The sequence below is a fragment of the Chaetodon auriga genome, chromosome 9 (assembly GCF_051107435.1).
Source record: "Chaetodon auriga isolate fChaAug3 chromosome 9, fChaAug3.hap1, whole genome shotgun sequence".
Taxonomy (NCBI): Eukaryota; Metazoa; Chordata; class Actinopteri; order Chaetodontiformes; family Chaetodontidae; genus Chaetodon; species Chaetodon auriga.
Window position 1 is genome coordinate 20,451,736 of NC_135082.1, and position 22,770 is coordinate 20,474,505.

General features: G+C 45.1%; 1 protein-coding gene across 2 annotated transcripts; it reads right to left on the minus strand.

Moving 5' to 3' along the window:
- Nucleotides 1-25: 25 nt before the first annotated feature.
- On the minus strand, nt 26-22,194 carry med12 (mediator complex subunit 12). Of its 2 annotated transcripts, none has more exons than XM_076739576.1 (43): nt 22,032-22,194; nt 21,144-21,248; nt 20,866-21,057; nt 19,051-19,210; nt 18,666-18,841; nt 18,012-18,122; nt 17,439-17,711; nt 17,124-17,270; nt 16,795-16,894; nt 16,556-16,692; nt 16,231-16,362; nt 15,290-15,416; nt 14,879-15,108; nt 14,703-14,762; nt 14,417-14,590; nt 13,522-13,666; nt 12,462-12,580; nt 11,741-11,884; nt 11,483-11,646; nt 10,297-10,428; nt 9,945-10,172; nt 9,695-9,839; nt 9,207-9,327; nt 8,298-8,408; nt 8,074-8,187; nt 7,629-7,765; nt 6,780-6,959; nt 6,344-6,415; nt 6,092-6,255; nt 5,775-5,936; nt 5,343-5,544; nt 5,118-5,227; nt 4,818-4,953; nt 4,380-4,529; nt 3,873-4,238; nt 3,625-3,766; nt 3,293-3,507; nt 2,991-3,065; nt 2,436-2,665; nt 2,055-2,238; nt 1,283-1,492; nt 531-612; nt 26-424 (listed from the first exon to the last, which is right to left on the minus strand). In XM_076739576.1, exons 1-43 carry the CDS (start codon nt 22,131-22,133, stop codon nt 387-389), a joined length of 6,504 nt encoding a protein of 2,167 aa, XP_076595691.1. In that variant the 5' UTR covers nt 22,134-22,194; the 3' UTR covers nt 26-386. The 2 variants fall into 2 exon arrangements, with proteins under 2 accessions (XP_076595691.1, XP_076595692.1); XM_076739577.1 differs by having other exon boundaries at nt 1,283-1,489; nt 22,032-22,191.
- Between the last annotated feature and the right edge of the window lie 576 nt (nt 22,195-22,770).

Consider the following 22,770-nt stretch of genomic DNA (forward strand, 5'->3'; position numbering starts at 1 on the left):
AGGCAGCCAACACAAGTACAAGACATAAAAACTGACATGATTTTTTAATGAGAAATACACGAAACTGAAAAAATTGTACAAATTGAAATAAAATAAAAAAATTGCATTATTCTTATAATTTCTGGTACTTTTTTACATAGACTTTTCCATTATTAACCATTATCTGTTTCCTTCAGAGCATAATTCCTCCTTTTCACAATTCATAATTACACGACTGAAGTCAAGATATTTTCTCTGATCGCTGCCTCAGTGTTCGAGATCTCATCTTCGGTGGTCCTTTGTGCCTTGAACAGTTTCCCCTCCTCACAGCTTACCCAGGTCTGGACACCCTCCTGCAGAGCTGGGCCTCCTCTCATAATGATGCACTCTACTATCAACAAGCACTATCAGTAATATGAATTGGTGCCCTGTCCTGGTTGTGTATCTGAAAAGAGTGGGAAAGTTTCATTATAGATATGAAATCTGCTGTTCATCATTACACAGAGATGGAAGGCATGCACATAAATGGCATTTGAAAGGGTCTGACTTACTTGACAGTTGCTGTTGCAGCTGTCTGACCAGAGCTGCAGTCTGCTGCTGCTGCTGAGTCTGCTGCATTCCCTGTCGTGGGAACTAAAGCAGAGATACACACATCGTTATTACAGCAATTTCAAAGGTTTATATGTTGTGCACAACAAGCTTTGAAATTGATTCCTGACATTTCCGATAATGTTCAGAGTTTTGAAACTAGTTTGGAGTAAGTACTCTATCTGGGCCAAAAATCTTGGACCGAACCTTTAGTGGTGCATTTAAGGAAGTAACCATGTTCATTATTTTAAGTGATGGCACCCAAAAAGCATCTTGTTTACATGCTACAAACGGTGACTGATCATCATTTGTTTTCTTGAATGCACCAACAGGAAGCTTCCAAAATGATCCATCAATGAAATTTCAACAAAAATACAATAATGCAAACTGATTTTTTTAGAAAATACTAGTATAAATGAAAACTAGTGGCTCTGTGAGACACTGAAGCTGTTATGACATCTGAATATGCTGGGAAACTCCTTTAGGTACTTGGTGAGAGGTTTCAGGACATGAAAAGTCAACACAGGGAACTGAACATATTTGCTGCTGTTTAATGTGGAACCAGTTGATGTGCCTGAAAACCTACGACATGAAATCACTGAACTGCTAAGCAACAGCTAAGCAAAACTCGATTCCACTTAAGACTGACTGACCCACTTATAAACACTTGTTATCCCACCAACAGCTGGTCTGATATCAACTGGACTGGACCTACCATGGGTTGCTGGGGGGGCAGTGGCTGCATTCCTAGGCCCTGGTTCTGTGCCTGGCCTGGTGGTGGCACCGCTGACACCTGTTGCTGCTGCTGCTGCTGCTGCTGTGGAACCTGCTGTTGAGGAGGAACCTGCTGGGGCTGGACCTGCTGCTGCTGCTGCTGCTGCTGTTGCTGTTGTTGCTGCTGTTGTTGAACTTGTTGGGCCTGCTGCTGTAGTGGATACCCAAGAAAGAAATAATGGTTAGTGTTTGAGGTTTTGAGTTTCTATCTTTTTCCCCTGGTAGCATTTAAATTTGTCACTGTTAAACTTTGTTTTATTCCGATCTGTCTGAAACTTTCTGTGCGGCCATTGGCCACTTCACCTAAGGAGTGCCGCAGGGTTCAGTCCTTGGTCCGTTATTATTTCCAATTTATGTGTTGCCTTTCGGTCAAATCATCAAAAGGCACCACATCAGTTTCTTTTTCTATGCAGATGACTCCAAGATCTATTTCTCTTGTGATTCCAGCAACACAATTTAACCGAGCACAGGACGATCCTGCCTTACAGACATGAAACACTGGCTATAACAAAACTTTTCCAGTTAAACTCAGATATATCAGAAGCATCATCATAGGCCCAGAGTCTTCCATTGATCACACTGACCCCCCACTTCGGTTATCTATCCCCCTGCATTACATCCCATTTTAGAAATCTCAGCATCATCTTTGGTGATGTCACATCTGTTGTCCAATCTTGTTTCATCATCATTAGAATTATTATCGAGTCACATACTCTGAGTGCTTGTTGTCTGAGGTACTGCTGCTGCTGCTGCTGTGCTGCTTGTTGCTGCTGCTGTTGCTGCTGCTGTTGTTCTGCCAGCATCTGATTGGGCCGTAAGCCTGGATGGACGCCCTGGCCTCCCATGTGACTGAGGCCGTGCATGATGGTATTCTGCTGGAGGGGCTGGTGGGCAAACCTGAGGTGTACAGCACAGGAAGAGAAAGCATGAGGGCAGGTTGCAATACAGTTAAACATAAAATCAAGGGCAAAAACTTGCAATGTAAATTCGGTGGAGCCAAATTTATGAGAACAATGGCAATGTCTAAAATTTGATTTGTAAGTAATACTGAGCAGCAAACAAAGCAACAGCCTGCCTTGCGACACAATACAAACCTCTGTGTGTTCTGCATATTGTGTGCGTAGCCTGGAGCCTGCTGGTGAACGTAACCACTGGGCCTCTGCTGCATTTGCCTCAGAGGATCCACCACAGCTGGGTTGGCTCCAGGATGTGTTCCCTGGAAGTTTTGGTTCCCATAGGAAGAAGGAACTATACCACCACCTTGGGACGGATGCTGCTGCATCCCCATGTGTGATCCGTATGTGGTATAGCCCTGAGATATGTTCTGAACAGTGAGACATGAGACAACGCTGATAATCAAAACCAAGACACAGAAGGAGACCACTATAGATTTACTGACATGTTCAAGTCTGGATTATTTATGTCGCAAAACCCCCCAAAAAAGATCAGATCAGTGCAAACATGCAAGCATATGCAACTGCAGATATTTCAGTGTGGATGACAAATGTTCTGGAAATGCTCGCATGCTGAACAGAATCCAGTTTAAACACATAAACGGCTTTTAAAAATTCTTCATAACCACGTGTCACATGAAATACATTTTATTGGAGTGGTGTCTGGTGCATTTCCTAGCAAAACAACAGACTTACCTGAGATGCCTGCATTGAAGTATATGGTTGGTTGGGTGTTATTTGTCTAATCTGCTGCCCTATCATGCTCTGATTCTGAAAAGAGAAACAAGAAGTAAGTCAGCAAATAGCAAAGATTCAATATCCTCTGCCAGAAGAAAAAGAGGGTTCTTAGCACTGATTTCCTAGCAGCTTTTTTCACATAAAACAACCGTATTATCCTCATTTTTAGACTTTAAAAACTGAATTTAAGCAGCTACTACTGCTTTTGGTCAACTCTACTTGGCTATAAGGAGTAGCTTGACCTGTCAATGCAGACTCACCAGTCTGACCTGTAGCTGCTGCCGCAGTATCTGGCCCTGTGGCATGCTAGGCTGGGGCTTATACACCATAGGGTATTGCTTGTCCAGTCCCATCATGCCCGGCATGCTTCCCTGCATGCCGGGCATCATGCCTGGGTAGCTGGGTCGAGTGGGCATCATTTTGTTCATCTGTGGGTTGCGGGCAGGTCTGTACGGAGATTCCAAACCTGGACCTCCTGTGGAAAAACAAGTCACAAAAATCACAATCCCAGATAGTCCCAGATGAGCACTGAACTGGTGCATCATACTGCTACTAATGAAGGTGATGATGAGAGAATATGCCATGAACTGACCTGGAGGTAGAGGCTGGTTCTGTGTGTAAATGCTCACGGCCTGCTGGCCGTATGGTAGCCTGCCGTATGGGTGGTTCTGCATCAGCTCAGGTGGCATATTAGTCCCATAGGTCACACCGCCTGGAGTGCGGTTCACATAATCCTAGTGAGAAAAAGGGGAAAGTCAGTTACTTTCAACACCGATTGAAGATTGAAGTGACTTGTCCAGAAAACAAACATATGAAGATTTCCTGTCAGTAATATCTGACCTCTGTCTTGGCGGAGGGAGTTTTCTTCTTCTTGTTGGATTTCTTCTTGTTTGTGTCAGAGGGCACCGCAGACACGCTCTTCTCCGGCTTCACTGCTTCTATCATCTTCTTCTCTGGTTCCTGGGAGACTGGTGTGAGGGGCTCCTCATCTTCAGGGGGCAAGGGGAGCGGCTCCAGGTAATAGCTACGAGGCTTGGGCTTCAGGTGGGTGTGGTACAGCAGAAAACGCTGCTGCTCCTCAAATTTGGTGACCTTGCGGTCCACGCGCACCGTACCGAACCAGCCCCAGGAGAGAGGGGCGGAGTGTTTGAGACCCTCAAAGACGTCCCAGGGAGAGATCTTCTGTTTGGTTGATACTTGAAGACCCTGATGGCAGAGAGACACGGCAGTGGTATTTAACTCAAGATCAGCAGGTGTAGATGATGATGTCCTAAATTTTTTGGACAACTTTTCTTGACAAGCTGAATTATTTTTCTCCACCTCAGTGACTTCAATGTAACCACGTACCTCCTTCTCAAATCCAGCGATCTTGTTCCCCTTTGTGTCTATTAGTGAGCCCTGAGGTTCACAGGTTATGACGTCTCGGGTCTGCTTGGGCAGTGGCAGAAGCTGGCGAACCTTTTCCAAACTTTCTGACTGCCGATCTCCAAGCTCTTTCTGTGGAAACAACAAACATTGTGGAGAGGAGCCATTACGAAAATGCTGAGCACATTATTCAAAATCTTTGCTTGCATTAGCTAATCAAGTGAGATGTAGATGAAAAAAACACCTTAATTATTTTTTTTTGCACATGAGGTACTGTGACCTTTTCATCTGGAGTTTTTCTTTCCTCAATGCCCTTTTCTTACTCCAGAGAAAACGATAATAAAAAGTTAATGGTCCTAGACTTTAATGCACAACAAAACCAACCACCATAAGAATACAGAGGAAATGTGCTGTTCTTACCCTGAGCTTCTTAACCAGATTCATATAGGCTCTCTTATTCTCCTCCATGCTGCCCTGAGAGATGCTGGACATGTCAGCCGCCAGTGTACCGTTAATCAGCACACTCAGCATGTCCAACACTGTCGTGAAGAGCTCACTGTCGGAGAGAAGCAAACATACCGTAAGAGCCAGGCAGATCAAGGGACTGAAAAACGTGCTGACAACTATTTCTGCTTAGAAACAATAACTGAAGTATCCAATTAGAGGAATAATGTGTGGACTGCACTTTGGAATGGGGTTTTCTTTTTAGTCAACACTCACTTGTTGGACTGCATGTCAACTGTGCCGCTGCTGATGATGTCAAGGAGTAGCACGGCCCACTCAGTGGTCTGCTGGGTGCTGCGCTGCACTGTGTCAAACATGCCACCCACCTTGTTCAGAGAGGAAAAAAACATTGTTATAGTCTCCTCACAACATGTGTACTCAAACCCAAAGTCAGTGATGCTGTACTGTAAAGCTGCTTGTAGGGATTCAAGACGTTCTTACAAGATTAAGTCGTAGTTTCAGAGCCTCGTGCATCATCTGCTTGGCTTTGCAGTCGTCCTGGTACTGGTCTTCTCTCCAGTTCGTAACAATCTGCTGCACTTGGCTGTAGAGGGAGGTCAGAAGGCCCTCCCTCTGTTCATCCTGCCCCTTCAAGCAGGTCAGCACCAAAGACAAGAATGGCTGCTGGCTCAGCAGAGACATGCTGGGGAGAGGGGAAAAAAATGAATTCAATAAACAAGAAATCATATTCAGACAGCTGGCGAACTCTGTTTTTGTAGCTTCCAGAGCCTGTGAGGGTGGCACGAAATTAAAGTGCCCATTTTTTAACACAGTCTACCAGATACGAGCCAAGAATTTTCACTTTGTAGAACTACCAGATTAAAGCTAATCTCACATATTCAAGTTCTGAAGAAATATCCGTCTGCCACTCACCTTTTCTGTTTCTGCCTGTCCCTCTCCTTACGCGAGGAGGAACCCAGATGCTGTCCTTTCTCCAGCTCCTCTCCTGCTGCCTTCAGTACATGGCCCTGAACCGAGGTGGGCAGCTTGGCTATCAAAGGAGCCACCAGCCACACACCTGACCGCTCTGATGAGCTGCAGCACACAGGAGAAATCTTCAATTTAAACATTACTAAGTACAATCAAAAGTAAAAGACAACACTGCCACAGCTGAATTTAAGAATATTAAGTGTTCCTACAAAACTCAATGCAAAGAAAACTGTGTGAGAAAAAAAAGGACTGATGCACACCTTAAAATTGGCTTCATCTTGCTAGTGGTGCTGTTGTTGTTGGATGCGGAGCCACCTTGGGCCACTGCTCCGTTCCCTGAGGGGTTACTGGAGTTCATCTCCGCTGATTTCTGAAACACTTCTATGGTGGCCTTGGCTATGTTCTCCAAGAGCGAGTAGAGCTCCTATTGGAAAGCAAATGAGGAGTGTTCAGATCATTTGACGAAGACGACACGTTCGTATTTTGTTCCTTAACTGAAAACAGCAACTCACATTGTTTGTGCTCTGTTTGATCATCAGCTGCAGCTCCAGGGACGACTGTCTCATCGTCCATTGGTCCATGTTCTGTGAAAGAGTCAAAAATGCTGTTAGTCATATATATTTTTCTCCTTTTTCTTGTCCAAAGCCAGTTACGAGCATGCACAGTTCATGACACTGGTGAGAAGCTTCTTCAGTCTCTGATTCAGCCAGGAGAGGGCAGCAAAGCCCCACAGCTCTGATTCAAGGAAGACACCTGAATAGCAGATTCAAGTTTTAATTTTTGAGAGTGATCAGAGATGGTCAAGGCCTGCCCGTTTCTTCTGAAAACCTACACATGCTAGTCGTGCTATCTGCACGAAAGAGTCTTCATTAAGTCAAACATTGATGATTCTCGGGCACAGACGGAGGTTAATTCTTGACACTGTGCATGTTTCTGTGTATAATGGACCTGTAGGATGCGTTTGATGCGCTGCCTCTGGGGGTTGTCACCATCGTCGCTGTCCAGCTGGCGATGTGGGTAGCAAATAAGCTGCAGCAGCCGTTGTGCCTGAATGTTTACCAGCACCGGGTCCTGCAGGGCGCTGCTGTCCTCAGACAGAGACTTCAGGCAGCGCTCTCCAACCCACTCCTGCAAGACAGAGCAAGGGGGGGGGGGGGGCAGGGGATGAAGGAGTGAGAAATTTGACAGAGGTCAAGAATTTCAGTGATCCTCCAGCTTCAGTACAAGTATCATAAACTCATAAGTCATGCAAAACAAACTTGACTAAAGCCGGTTGGAAGGCGATGAAAACAGGGCGAAGGGTTATTTCTCAGGAACAGAACTGCACATGCCAGAGTCTTGGTGGGTAGAAAATGCATTTGAAGTCCCTTGAGGTCTCAGAGCATGTCCAGCCCTCTGAGCGACTGCCAGCTCCCTCTCTGGCCTTCATATCTATGTGGCATAAGTGACATCTGGTGCAGAAAATGATCTCATTCACGCTTTGTATGCATCTCTGGCTTACTGCATTTACAAGTAGCTCAGAGAAGCAGGAGAGCTTATATGAGCAAAAACCAGAAAGTTAACCGTTTGAATGTGTGTTCCCACGAAAGCTTTCAGACAGAGAAGACAACAGTGCTGATAAGTCTGAACATGAAGAGAAAGCATGCATGCATAGCTCCACGCAGAAGAAATTTGTTTCAGTTAGTCATCTCGGTACCTTCCATTTTCACATTTTCAATTTCACACTGACTGAGTGAACTGCGGTTGTTGATTTCATTGCTTTCACATCATTCACCCCATTTCAACTCATATCCTCACCTGCTGGCAGATCGTCTTCAGAACATACTTTGCATATACATCCAAGCTGGCTGTTTCTATGGAGACATTGCGCCCGTCAGATATGTCGTCGAGGCCAGCAGGGTGCGACAGTCCTGAGCCTCTCAGCTCGGCATCACCTAAAACGAGGTGGAGAGACCAGTAAAACCAATCTGTGACACGCAATGCAGTAGTTTTACAGTATTCAGCAGCAGTAACAAATGTCTTGTTTTTTCCTTCACAACCCAAAAATATTCAGTTTACTGACAAAGAGGAGTGAATAAACCTGAAAATACCAACATTTAGAAGCTGTCATCAGAGAATTTTAACCTTTTTCTGAATAAATTACTCAAACTGATTAAACAGTTGACAACTAATCAATTAATCATTGCAGCTCTAGTTCTGACCTTAAACCTCACTGACATGAGAGCACTGCAAAGACTCTTACCCAGCATAAAGACCGCTTTGAGGACAGCAAACACTGCTCCAACGACTATGCTGTTCTGAGAAGCCGCAAGAAGGTGGCGATCACAAGACGACCGGATACCAACTGAGGATTTATCTGCAAAGTCACAGCAGTAAAATTATGAGACAGAGAAGCACAATAGACAGTCTGGTAAAAAGACAAATGCTTCTAAACAATGGAAAAAGGTTTCTGGCTGTGTTTCCTACCTGACTTCACGCCATCTTGGGGGACAGGGTTGCGCTGTGGAGTCTTGAAAAGGTGCAACAGAATCCTGCAGGTGAGTCTGGCTCCTGGCTCAGAGTCTTGCTCACTGCAGGCTGGAGGTTAAGTTCACACACATATGCATCGGTCAGAGCTGAGCGCCTTCACATCACATGAGTGAGGTTCACATTTTTTTATGGATAGGCAACACAACCTACTACCTCCGAGTCAAATATCTAAATTTAAACCTTGTCCTAGATAGACTTCTCATCAGTCAGGATGAAGTGGTATTTTCATAGAGCTGCCGGGGTGAAAGAGGGAGTGAGAACAAAGCATTTACCACGAGCGAGAGCTCCTGGCATTTGGCAGGTGTAATGGTGTTATATCATGGGCCAAACCCAACCAAACAGCACGGCTGAATGGGGCTTTGTCCTCAAGCTGGGAGAAAAAAAGATTAGTAGTGGGGAGAGGCACTTCTCTGGCCAGTGCACAAAGAGCACCGAGGCTCCGTGGACCCAAATCAAATACGCTGCGTTTCCTCTCCTCGCTGTCAGAAGTAATGCATTACCCAGCAATCCCTCTCACAGGCCTGCTCGCTCAGTAGCAGAAAGCCTAATGTGTAGCTTCTGCCACTCCAAGTGGAAGCTGTGCGAATATGAACTTGATCCAGCTGTCCTCAACATTGACAGTTCAATTATATGGAGTAAATGTAATAATCTCTACTTTTATACAGTCAACAGTGTTAAACAGCATCCAGGATGAGATGAACACATTTGGAACATGTCGTTGAAGGGGAACTTTAGGGCTGTGGAGGAGCTTCATGGACGATGATCTGATGACCCTTCTTCATTTAGCACTGACTTGGAAATACATATTTTTGTAAAGAAGGACATTTGAGATGAAATAATCCTCACCTGCATTGAGGAGGGAAGGAATGGCCACGCAGCGAACCAGGTCTTCTAGGAGGAGGCACTGTCTAGCAATGAGAATGGCTACGAAGGTCGCCAGGGAATCATGGAAGGACAAATCGCTAACCTGAAGGAGGAGTACAGAGAAGAAAGAAGCGACTGTAATCACAGAAGAACTAAATATTATGATGGGAATTATGTTAAAAATGGAACTAAAGGCAGGTAGATGGTAACATATCTGGCACATGTTATTCTTGAACCAGAATTTACAAGCAAGTGATGTTGAGTCAGACCACAGATCTAACAATTACTCCTTTAACAAGACAAGTGCTACATAAGGAGGACTAAAGCTGGATTTACACCTCTGCATTAAAAGGTTAGGCCGTACCTATAGTGCTTAACTATAAATCATAACCTCTGCCTTAGGTACCAGTGGCAGGACCATCTTACGCCAACTATACATCAAGCTTAAGAGTTACGAAACCACAACTTACATCTACATTACACAGCAAATCATTGAAGCCACAGTTGCCATTGTTAGAGGAGCAGCAGAGAGCCTTGAGGATGCCAAGCCACTCGGCACTCAGGGAGCGACAGTACGCCGTCAGCTCCGCACACAGGATCCCAATATCGTTCACCCTGAAAGCACATCACATGATTTAAAACGACAGCCCGGCAAAGAGTAGAAAACCGGAACAGCCCGAGCCGCACAGACACAACAGGGTCGTAACAAAAGCGACACACCTCTCTGGGTCCCTGTGGTCCACACACACGTCCATGAGCACGTTACAGACGAAGCTGTAGCGGTTGGCTGGGCTGTCGTTGAGGATCTTGCCCACCATGGAGTGGTTGAAGTTGTGGGCCGAGGGGTTGGCGATGGCCTCCATCATGAACACAGGATCCCAGAGCATGTTGGAGTCTGACGGGTCGATATTGCAGTAGATGGAGTTTTTCACCTTGGAGCAGAACTCGCTGAGAGAGACCGAGAGGGGAAAGGAGAGAATAGCAAAGGATTATGTTGGTGCAGCCAACTGAAAGTGAAACAGTGATTTTCAACAAAACATTCGTTTTCAAAAACGTGTAGATTTATTTCTACCTGAAGATCTCGCCAAACTTGTTCTTGAGGTGACTGCAGGAGGTGTAGAGGTCATACAGGTAGGCCAAGATACAGCGCTCAGCAGAGGAACAGTCCGCCGGGTTCACGCCCGACTTCACCACGATGCGCAACCTGAGAACACATTCACACACATGATTCAACGCCTTCAGCGACGTACTTTAGAGGAAAAGTCAGACATTTGGGGAAACGCTTATTTGCTGAGAGCTAGATGAGAAGATTGATACCAGTCTCATGTCTGTACACTAAGTACGGAGCTACAGCTAGCAGCCGGCTGATTTAGCTTAGCCTAAAGCTTGAAAACCGGCAAACGGCTCACCTTGCTTTGTCCAAAAGTAACGACACAGCAGCACCCCTAAAGCTCACTAATAAACATGTGACAGTGACCTTTTGTACAAATGACATATACTGTGTTAACATGAGCTTTAGAGGTGCAGTTAGGAGGCTTTTGTCACTGCTGCTAACTGTTTCCCCCTCTTTCCAGTCCTTGAGCTAAGCTAAGTTAGCCAGCTGCTTGTGGCAGCTTCACATTTACAGACATGACTGTTAACAATCTGACTGTCCAAGTCTTAGCAGGAAAGCACATAAGTGTATTTCTCTAAATGCTGAACTATTCCTTTGGCGGTCTTTCTGATAGAAGCACTACATTTAAATCTAATCACTTTTAATTAGACGCTTTCTGTAAGTTTCCTTTATCTTTTACACTTAATTCAATTTAGCTAATGCTTTAATCCTAGATGACTTTGGACCAATGCAACAGCAGAATCAGCTAAAATTCCTAAATTACCAGCATCACAAATAACTGCTATTAGTACGGCTTCAGGGACTAAGTGCCCTATCAGCAGTCCTGTAACTATAAAAATCACTGTTGAAGACGGCAGGAGGAGGCTCAGAGAGAGCAACCCGCCAACCATTCTTTATCTTGCCCTTAAATCCCAAAACATCCCTTTTACTACTTTAATTATGAGTTTAACTAATCATAACCCTGCAAACATCCCTTCAAGGTTGGAATTCAATCTCTGCTTCAGTTCCTTTCACAGTAAATATGACAAAATCAAACCATAGCAGTCCCAGGTTTGGCCAACCAATAGAGATCTTTACAAAATGTCATACGACTGACACTCTGAGGCATCCTATTGACAAACATCAAAGTTTATTGGTGACATACCCATCAAAAACTTGCGCTGTCTGCTCAGGATTGAGAATGAGGCAGGAGTGGTACCTCCTCAGCACAGCTACGATACACAGACACAGGCTGGTGGTGTAGCTGCCCACCAGGCTGGACGACTTCAGCAGCAGCTCGGCTTCCACCAGACTCAACTCATTCAGAAGCTACAAAGCACACACAGTCGAACAATGATGAATAAAAGCAGATGTATGTGGATTCATCCATGTTTACGTGACGTTAGCGCAAAGCTGCTCATACCTGAATAGCAAAATCTATGAGGCCACTAATGTTGAGGGAGTACTCCATGAGGTCAAAGATGAACTGGATGTGCTGGACGAGAGGCAGGTGATAAGACATCCCTAAGGCAAAGCTGGTGATCTGTTCCAGCACGTTTCTGGACACCTGCAAGCGAACACAACATCGCACGTCATTTACATGCAAAAACAACAATCTGTACAACCTCGGCTCTGACACTGAGCTGCAACACATCGACGGGCTGCATTTAAAACGAGCAGAAACATTCAAGCAATACCAAAACATCTTGTCAGCAGCAGGAAGTGGATAGTTTGAGGGAGACAAATCGGACAAATGAAAGCAAAAACAACCTAAAGGGACATTTAACCATTCAAACTCATAATATCAGATAACTCGACGACACGTTTCCCATGAACTGATGTACAGAACACAAGTCTCCCCGATAACCTCTCCCACTGATAAACCTAAACACATTATGTTCTGCCGTGTTTTTTAAGTGACAGTCACCTGAGCGCATTATCCATTCAAATTGTATTCAGCATCTCACAAGAGAAATCCAAATATATTCAAATTACATTAACATTCAAACGAGTCACCTTGGGAGGTCCTTTGTTGAGCGCTTTCAGCAGCGTTTGCATTAATAACCCCTGTGGCTTGTCCCAAATAATTAACTGCTTCCTCTATGCACTGAAACACGTGAAAGCATGACGTGTCCTGGTCTAACCTGGGAGGTGACCTGGTGCTGGTCAAAGTGGGAGAGGTGCTGGAATTTGGAGAAGATATCTTCTGCAGTGGGAAAGGCCTCTGGCTTACTCCTCTTCCTCTTTTGTCCTTCCTCCCCTCCTGCGTATGTGGGGAAAGAGAGGAGAGAGAAAATAAATCAGAGCGGGAGCAGCAACTCACAACTGGTCAGCGCTATTCTTTCCAGTCTGCAGAACGCGCCAGCCGTGAAATCGAGTTAAGCCAATGGTCTGTTATCTTATTTCCAGCCTCCTTCGATTTGAAGCTCCACTGCAAAATACACTGCTACGAGGGCGCCGCACAGAAAAGCAAAACAGCACTTTTCATTTAAGAAAAACACAGCTGTGAGCTGAAGGTCATCATCAGCTCAAAGGAATGTGATAAGGTGACACGAAACACTCCAAAATACACAATTATAACTTTGAAATCCTTAAATCACCTTAATAAGGTTGCATGTATCGGTGATAAAGTGGCTGTGAACAGATAAGAGTTATTAGCATAGAAATTGGGTGGAAAAGAAGATGGAGTGATGCAACCCCCCCCCCACCCCCGAGGGCTGATAAAGAAAAGAAGCTTTAGAGTAGCAGAAGAAAGGGAATACAAATGAAATGTATCTGAGGAGGAAGAGTTCTCAGGAGGAGAACAGCTGGAACGGCCGCAGTGAGGAGCCGAGCCTGCATGTGAGCAATGTTTTACAAACATCCAGGCGTGATAAGGCTCCGGCGTTCCACACTGCTGTCTGGGAAAACATTATCTCTTTCATGTGATAGGCAGGGATTTTTCTGCAGAGAGATGCAGGGGGAAACAAATCCAGTCAATGAATTGGAGGACATATATCCAAACTTCACTGTGATTTCATTTACCCCATTTCCATCCTTAAACATGAAAAGCAGGTGAAATGAAACGGCGACGTGATCTTAAAAGGCCGTTTGCTGCCAGACAAACCGCACGCCTGCAGCTACGGTAATGTAAAACATAAGCAAATGGGAAGTCCAGGACATAAAGCTATCAGTCACAAGCTGATAAAATTGAAGAGCAGTTACCTGTTTCTGCTGTGCTTTTGCGGTTGAGCACCTTCAAGATGTCTTTGGTAATTTTCTTGATGGTGTGTCGCGCCTCATCCCTCAGTTTGCCCACACCGTAGAGGACCACTAACCGCTGGTTGCACTCGTGGCTGGCGCTCTCCTCCTAAAAGAGATTTTAAAAAAAGAAAAAAAAAAAGGTCTCATAAAGTGGATGCACCTGATGACATGAGCAGCAAAGACACCAAAAACTCATTTGGGGCAGATGGATGAGACAAGTTGGAGGATTACATTTAAGAAAACCATTAAAGTACCAGAACAGACGTTTTCTTTCATTTGTCTAAAAATTTGGATTTCTGGATTCAACATTAGTATCCCTTGAAGCTTCAACCTCCACCTGAGATAATTCAGATGATTGACTTCATAGAAATGCTACATATGGATTCGGGTTGCAGCCATTTGTTTTGTTCCCCTGACCAACAGTTCAACACCCAAAAATCTTCAGCTTCCTGTCATTTAAGATAAAGAAAAGCAGCAAATTGTCACAATTTAGAGGCTAATTATTTGGATTTTTTGCTTGAAAAATAACTTGAATTATTAATGAGTCATTAAACTGGTTCAGAGTTAATTTTCTGATGAACTGATCAGTTAATCTAGAGTGTAGGTCATTGACATTTTGGCAGCACACACACATTCACTGTAGTGCACATAAAGCAGAAGGAAACAGACGTGAAGCGTAAAAACGTGTTTCGGTTCATGGTCACACATGCAGTTTACTGTTAAAACATGAGCTGTCAGATGTGACGGACAACTGCAAAACTGCTTCCTGAGTAGATAAAATATAAGGATTCATAACAACCCAAAAGTGTAATTCTCTGGGATTTCTTTTGAAGTGCCGAGCTGTGGCTTCTCTCACCTGAGGAATGGGGAAGTGAGTGGCATACTGAATGTGGCGAGGCTGCTCGTACAGCTGGGGGAAGGCGGGGTCCATGCCCTTGTCCTTACAGTTGGCCTTGCTGTCCTGCTCTGGCGCCGGCTTCTCGGGAGAGGGGCTGCCCTTAGACTCGCAGTGCATCGGAGGGGAGAACATCTGCAAGGCAAAAGGGGAGCGAAACGACACGATTCAAGGAGAATAATTCACAAAAAGAACTCTCTTGCATGCATTATGGTAGGAAATCTACAATGCTGAATGTTATGTGCACCTCGTCAAAATTAGCACTGGAGTTGTGATCGATCTCCATGGACTCCGACAGACCAGTATCCTGTTGAACAAACAGTGACGTCGTGTTACCCTTTTTACACCACGCTGTTACTCTGTACTGCCGCACAAGCGACTCATCACACTCCACAACACCAACAACAGATGCCTCCGACATGCCTCGTTCTTGCCGCTGCCGCCCGCCTCCTGCTCCTTGCGCTCTGACTCATCGGAGGGCTCGTCGCTGGGGGAGCGCGGGCGCGGCAGGTGGGAGTCAGAAGCCAGGTCCCCGCGGGAGATGAGCGTGCACATGTAGATGTTGTGGGAGAAGACGTCGTGACGGATGAGCTCGCAGAAGAGCAGGACCAGGTTGGAGAACTCCACTCGCTCGCTTTCATTCCCGGGCTCCGCTGCAGACGGGGGGGAAAAGAGGATTTGAATAATTTAATACCAGGGCTCCCTTGCCAAATCGTTTATAAAAATATGCACTGGGTAATGAAATAAGAGCAAAGGAATAAGGGATATAAAGTTCCTTCATTGTCACATTTGAGAATCACAGCTGCAGGAAATGTAGGAAAAAAAAAAACGCACTCAGTGTGGGGGCCTGAGTGTCGAGGAACTGCAGCAGCACATCCTGAAAGACGGGTAGTGTAGCAGCTGAGAGGGAGCCGGATGACACAGAGCCCTTCTCATCCACCACCTCCGACTCACCACACCTCTGAAAACAAACACGCAGCAGACAGACAACACACAGTGAGGGCTTATGTAGAAAACCTATTTACAAGCTTTCCTTATTTGACACATTCATTTCGGTTGTCTGCAGATGCCACAAAACAAACCACCAGATATGAATTATGCAGCCGGAATATTTAAGATATTATTGCAGTCTTGCAGGGTTTGACAGGTCTATGAGATCATCCCGGCAGGACCAGACCAGAAGCCTTGTGGACTGGAGACAGCTCCACTGGCTGAACCACTGCCGATACTCATGCACGCAGTGCTCTGCTGATTTGCAAAACAAAAACTTAAGCACTGTGCAGACTCATATCTGAGGTTCATTCAGGGTTATAGTCAAGACCGCAAGTCGAGTCAGAGACAAGCCCCTCGGGACCCTGACATTTAACTAAGTAATCTTTCCACCAGGGGTGTTTTGAGGGCAGCAGCCACTCAGATGACTGTACACACTGACTGCCACACTTACTGCACGTGGTTATTTGCTATGAGAAATATTTCACAATATCAACGAGATAATAAATAAATAAATGCATTTAGTGTTTCCTGACCTGCATTATGTTCCTGGCGGTGTGGTGAAGGCTCAGAAACGTACTCTTGTTAATTGAACATTGTACATGGTAGAATCTGACACTTTTAAAAAAGGGGAACTGGCTGCAACTGAGACAAGTACAACATAATAAAAAAAATGTTTGTTGTACAGGCCTGATGATGGCAGAGGAGAAGTCGTTAAGTAGATCATTACTGAAAGTGTCGTTTGGGGGCTGAGGCACAGGCAGGTAGGGCGGTGTCGCTCTTACCTCTGCTTCTATTTCAGCCTGCCTCTTCTCCAGCAGCTTGGCCACCACCATGGCCCTGTGTCTGCCTGAGCGCTTACAGCACACGGCCCACTCACACAGCAAGGTCACCACCGCGTCGTCGTCTGGGGACATCTGGACAGAAACATGCGTCATGAGACAATCCTCGTCACAGTTTATAATCTGGTGAACAGTAATCACACGGTATCAGGATCAACATTCCCACTTTTTGATCCACTTTTCAGTTCCAAGTGTATTAAAAACACATATTTTGGATCATTGTAATACGGCCTTGTACTATGAAAACACAGAGGCATTCTGTTCTCACCTCATGGCCGTCTTTACTCTGGCCGGACCCAAATATTCGGTTGTACAGCGAATCCAGTGAGTTGTTAAAGTCAGACTTCTCAAAGCTGTGGTTGTCCAAAACCTCCAGGGTGTGGAGAACCCTCCCGATGGTGAACCCTGCCAACAGATTACAGAACTCATCTCAACCACTGACCTTGCTGTTCTCACAACAACCCCATTCTGGTGAGCTGTAAAGAGATAAAGGAGCCATTTTCTGACCTGCTGTGGTCTCCTGACACTTGTCAAACGACCACCTGAACTCCACCGCCTGGCCTCGCTCCTTCACTTGCTCCTCGATTTCTCTCAGCTTTGTACGGACCTGCAGAGAAAAGAAATGACCTTGTCTTCATCCTCTTGAGTTCTAAGATCCTCAAGCGTATATGTATGTATCTGTTCGTGTGTGCATAAGAGGATCTGTTTTTCCTTTCATTCGTTTCATGCATACCTGTCCTGCCCTTCCAAACAAAAATGAAATGGAAAAAGAAATACAGTTTACGAGAACAAGAATAAACTCTGGTGCTCAGCTGTATCAGCATGGATGGAGGTACCTGCTGTGTAAAGGCAGTATTTCCCCCGGGCATTGGCAAGCTGGACGGGGCGATGGGCAGGAGGTCCAGAGGGGAACCGGTTTTATTTCTGCTGTCTGTTAGAGAGTAATGCCACACCAGAGCGCTGGGACAGCACAGCACGATGCTCTGATGTGACAGTCAGAAAGGAAGTAAAACAAAAAACAGAAGAATGAGTAAGTGAAGAACTTTAGGTCTTGTCTTGCATGTTAAAAAGCTGATGATGCATCACAGCAAAAAAATGTGTCATATATTCCATGTAAGTACTATACATCAGTCAAAATGCACACATGGTACCTGTAGCATGCAGCTGAGGCCGAACACCAGAGGCCTGTGCTGAGGGCAGATGTAGAAGTCTGTGAAAGGTGTCTGGGGCTGGTTCCCTCCTGCCGGCTGCGAGGTCGGGGTGGGGGGCAGGGCGTTGCCCTGCTGCGCCAAAATGCCGTGGGCTGGATGCCCTCCTGTGCCGGGGCCCAGGCTCCCGTCGCTTAGCAACAGGTTGAGGCGGCGTGTGCAGAAGTAAGCCAGTCTCCGTGACAAGTAAGCCGACTGTACAAATTCCCCTGAGTACTGAAGGACGGGGGAGAGATTCACAGCATTACCCACAGCACTCAGTGTCCATTAACATCAGTCAGCTTTGGAAACAGAAACAAAATGAGAGGCTGCCGGCCCCACAGGGCCTCTGTCAGCAAAGGCCAACGGCACCGAAGTGCTGCGGACGAAGACACACGACCGGTCCACGGTGAACTGCTGACAGCTGTAGAAGGCCATCACAAAAGCAAGAGGCTAACGTGTGTCACTGTGCACAAATGTATGAATGTTAAGCAGGAGAGCGTTTCTCCCAACAGCAAAACAGACAGGGGGGGTTACCTGTAGCAAAAGGGGCAGGAGCAGCCGGAGAAGCTCATCTTCGCCCGGTCGGACCTTCTCAAAACACTCCAGCACCCACGTCAGGAACTCGTGTCTGTCTAGCATGCCATCCTGAACACAGACGCCCAACATTAGCATGCAGTGCATCAACACGGTAATTACAGTGTCTTCTTTTACTAATTCTTCATCCCAAATTTTCTCCCCGAATGTGATTATTTCATTTATTATTCAAAGAGGAAAATAAAATGACATTGTCGCTGTATGTTGGGTGAAGGACACAGGCTTTAAGGCAGACACGGGCAGCTTCTTCTCCGGTAGGTTTCCTGCCACACGTCTTAAAATTCCCCTCACACTTGCTGTACATCTGGCTAAAACTGCTAACTGCTCAGAGCTTGTTTATTAAGAAGCCCGTTTAATAAAGCTTGCAGCTTCCTCAGCGGTTTTCTGTTATTCCAGCAAAATGCAAAGCAGAATGAACAATGAGTCCAGGAAAAAGCAGTTGATGGCTACATGTCGCCACAGCGCATCGATATGCTGCAGGATAATTCAGCCGAAACTGTGATTGCACCGTTACTGGAAAAACTGATGTGGTTACAGTAATGTATCACACTGCAATACACATGCAACACTGTTTATTAGCAGACTTTAACAGACCTGAAACATGAACATGGCGAGCTTCTCGTTGTATTCCCACTGCTTCATGGCCGTCTCCACGTCAGCAGGAGTGGCTGGAAGGGGCGAGCTGCAGCCTTGACCGGGAACCTGTCTGTAAAACTCGGCCACCTTCTGAAGCTGCTCCCACAGGTACTTGGTAATAATCTGAGTCCATTCTGCACACACAAACACAAAAATGCATCTTGGAGGGGCAGAAAGTGAAAAAATGGCACAACATATTCCACTCAAAGGAAATTGCTTTTCATCTAAAAGAAGGCGCCGTATCATTTTTCATTTTTAATTAACTTTCACCACATGACTCAGAGGAGATCTATCACTGCACAAACAGCAACCAGAAACACACCGCTTTAGGTCACCTGCTTACCGATACAAGGATCAATCACATGCCTCTTCTTGACTTTAGTTTCTGTGATGGCTGCGTGATACGCGCAGGTCATCTTAATCATCCACGCTGAGCGCATGACAGGGACCGAGTACTTGGCCAGGTATCCAAAAACCTCCTCCTTTTTGCTAAAGATGGGAACCTGCGGCAAAGACATTTCACGTGCGTCAGTGATGTTGAGTGAAACGATGCACGCACTGACAAAGCTCCTCAAAACACACAAAAAAAAATAACTCTTTCCAAGTTCAGCACTAATTAAACGATGCTAAAAAACACGCTAAATAGACCCCAGGGGACAAACCATTCACATCGAATACACATGCTACTTCCAGATGATAAATACAGGCGTTGGAATTCCATGTCTGCAGTAAACTAAACATTTTAAATGCTGCGTTTTCCTGATTCTACTTGAAGTGATAAAACATTGTTCACTGTCGTGAGAAAACAAGATATGTATGCAGCAATGCAGGCAGGAATGAAAGAAAATGCATCACAAACGTAATTGTAAATAATAAAGTGCTTTCATACACTTAGGAACAGAAAGCTGACCTTTAATTTGGCCTGATGTATTCAAAACTCAAGACCTGTTTGCTGCCATTTACAACAGCACTTACAGACAAACAAAAAAAAAAAAACACTTCACAAAACAATCTATAAATAATAGACTTTCAGGTTTACAAAAAAAAAACAAAACTGAACAGCAATAAAACCTGTTTCCACTAACAAACAATGACATTCATTGCTTTTTGGGTCAATACACCCAAACAAGACAAACAATAGACTTGATTTACACAGAAGCATCAATTGGGTTGTTTTAACAAGGAAATAAACAGCACAGCATTGCTTACCTTTCCTGAATTGCTCTTGTTTTGTGATGTTGAAATGAATCATCGCGCAGAGATCTGCACAGTCTGGGGACTGTTTAACCACCATGGCTTTCCAACTTAACTACGAGTATACAGCAGCACTATGTTCACTGCACGCTGGAAGTCATTTTTTGGATGAAAATAGAAAAACGGCTTTGTTGTTCTTACATCATTATTACTAAATGGGACAAAGAGGTAAAGTCTGGTCATTACGGCGATTACGGTCTCTTAGACCGGCTTGTCAGGCTCAGCGCTCCGTTGACAGACTCGGGCACCTTTGCTCAGTCTCAGATGTTCTTTGTCATCCTCGAGTGCACTTTGTCAGACTCAACTGTGATTTCTTTCGGCTTGAGCACTCGACTCGAGGCAGAGCTCACCCGAGTAACGTTAGCAGAAAAGCACAGTCGCACTTCATAGTTGCATCAGGCCACATTTTTTCCCCCTCAAGGACGGCAAAGGCATGACCCGTCCTGTTCTGCATCTGATTGGCTTACACTAACCAATCTCACTCCTCATGCTTTAATCTTAATCATGCTAACATTTAGCTGTCAATTAAATATACAGGCATTCAGCACATTAGCGTGCTAACCAGTGTGAAACCAATACGAGGTTAATCAAAGGGCAGCAGTAATAAAGGTTTGTTTTGTTTTGTTTTGTTTTTTTTTAAAGTTTGTACTTTAACGAGGCAACAGGCTTTGAATTTTTGGGGGGAATCCATTTCCTTTCTTTAGGATATGGGTGAAATATTTGGGATTTAGGTGACAGAGATACACAGGAGATGTGCACATAACCGACCAATCCAAACACAGCGCAGAGGGCGAGGCCAATGTGGCACCTTGAGTAGGTAAATTCCACTTAACCAGCAGCTATACCACCAGGTAATCCACCCTGTAGCAAAGATGGCTTTTCGAGACTTGCTCCGGGGTCTTACCTTTTTTGCCAGCTGCGTCAGAGGTTTCGTCCCAGCTAAATCCGTGAACCAGTTATTGATGGAGCTCTGTGACCTTGCTGTGACCAGCCAGAAGTTATCCTTCTGGTTGACCTGTGGCTTACGTTTCCCCGTGTCAGGAAACGTGTTGTAGCGCAGCTTCTCTGCGATGATGCTGCTGAAGTTCGAACTGATCTGTAAGGCATTGAAGGGAAACGTGTGACGGTCGCAAAACACACCAAGCAGCACGCAGGGCAGAACCTGAGTGAAGGTGCTCTTACCTTTGAAGGGTTAAAGTTGACATTTTTAGCACTGCCATGTTCATCACCGGACACAGCTGGCTGGTTATTGAATCCTTGCTTCACGTTCAGGGCAGTCAACTCATCCTTAAACAAACACACATTTAAGTGCATTTTGATTAGAAATATAAACACACATGCAAAGTTACCATTGTTGATCTGCAGCATCTAATCATTTCTGATTCCAGACCAGCTAGCAGCTGATAGAGAAAATCAGGATATGTGCTTCATTGGGTTTGCTGACACCAGGGAAATCGACTTAATCATAATGAAATGTCTCATCATTGGATATTTACAGCAACGTTGACAGAATACCCCAGAGGTAAGCCAGTCAGTTTTCCATCGACATCCACAGCTTATCTCAGGTTAATAATAGATCAGGAGCCAGCAGCACTGCCCGGCTAGGCCAAACTACAATCTTAAAACCGACTACCAACAATTTAGCTTGAATTTCAGCTCGCAGGTCAGGAAGGTTAGCTGTGCAGGGTAAGCTAACGCTGACTCGTTGGACCAAAACATCTAGCTAACAATTACCAGTCACGCACAATCCAAAAAAGCCAACGCAGAGTGTTTTTCATCACAAAGCAAAACACTGGTTGCAGTTTATATCAAACTGGACAGCATTTGCTAGCCGATGAGCTAGCTTAGCAAACTCTGGTACGCAACGAACCGGCTGTTTTCCAAGTAAGCTGGCGAGCTAGCTAACAAACTGACAACTAGGTGCTGTTCATTGTTATTGCTAGGCCCAAATCGTCTTGAGAGCTAGCTAAACAGGCTAGCTGGTGTTAGCTTGCACAGTCTCTTGGCTGCTATTTTTCTTCATCTAAACATTAGGTTCTGACTTCTAGGTTGCACATCGTAAAATCTCACCTCTTTCTGCTTTGGATCTTGAGGATAAACGTCCGGAGGGCCGAGTCTGGGCCGCTTTAATGGCCGGTGTTCGTAACTTAGGATCCCGAATGCAGCCATCATCCAGCGGCATCACAGCCAGGGCTTTCCTCCTCCCCAGCGGTCTGAACGGAGCTACAACAACGAAACACGCTTCCGGTAAGCCTTCATCCCCGAACTTCAAAATAAAAGTCTGGGAGAAGACTGCCTTGTATTCATGTCTGCAACAAAAAAAATTAATATACGACAACATGAATACATGCTGTAATGTTTAAAAAAAAATCTGCTCTATTAATTACGATGAATAGAGGAAACACGTTGGGCTTGAATAAGGGTTAATATGGTTTTTAACTGATTAATAATTTCAAAGCCTGTGGTTGTATATCAACCTTTATAAACCTGTGCAAAGAAACTGCACCCGACTTTCAAGTTTGTGAATGAAAAAGATTTGCAGTCTTACAACAAACTGATTATTTTAAAATAAACTTTGTGCATGAATTATATCAATACTGAGGTTACACAAACACTGCTGATGTGAACATGTGACTTCAGACCCATAGCAGAAAAATGTGTGAAACTACATTTGCCAGCCTGTGTGTTACAAGTATGAATTCTGGCTGGACCTGAGTGCTTTTAGACATACAAGCAGGGCAAAATGTATTACTTGCACCTGCATTACAATGCGTGAGTATGGGCAGGTCTTTGTTAATGCGCAGCTTTT

Bases quoted from the DNA above. Each gene is read 5' to 3' on its own strand.
- med12 (XM_076739576.1), bottom strand. From the start codon at position 22,133: ATGATGGCTGCATTCGGGATCCTAAGTTACGAACACCGGCCATTAAAG. The intron at 16,693-16,794 runs GTCAGAAAATGG...ATCTGTTGGCAG, and splicing joins GTGTCAGGAGACCACAGCAG to GGTTCACCATCGGGAGGGTT. The intron at 7,766-8,073 runs GTAAGAGTCTTT...ACCTCGTTTTAG, and splicing joins CAAAGCGGTCTTTATGCTGG to GTGATGCCGAGCTGAGAGGC.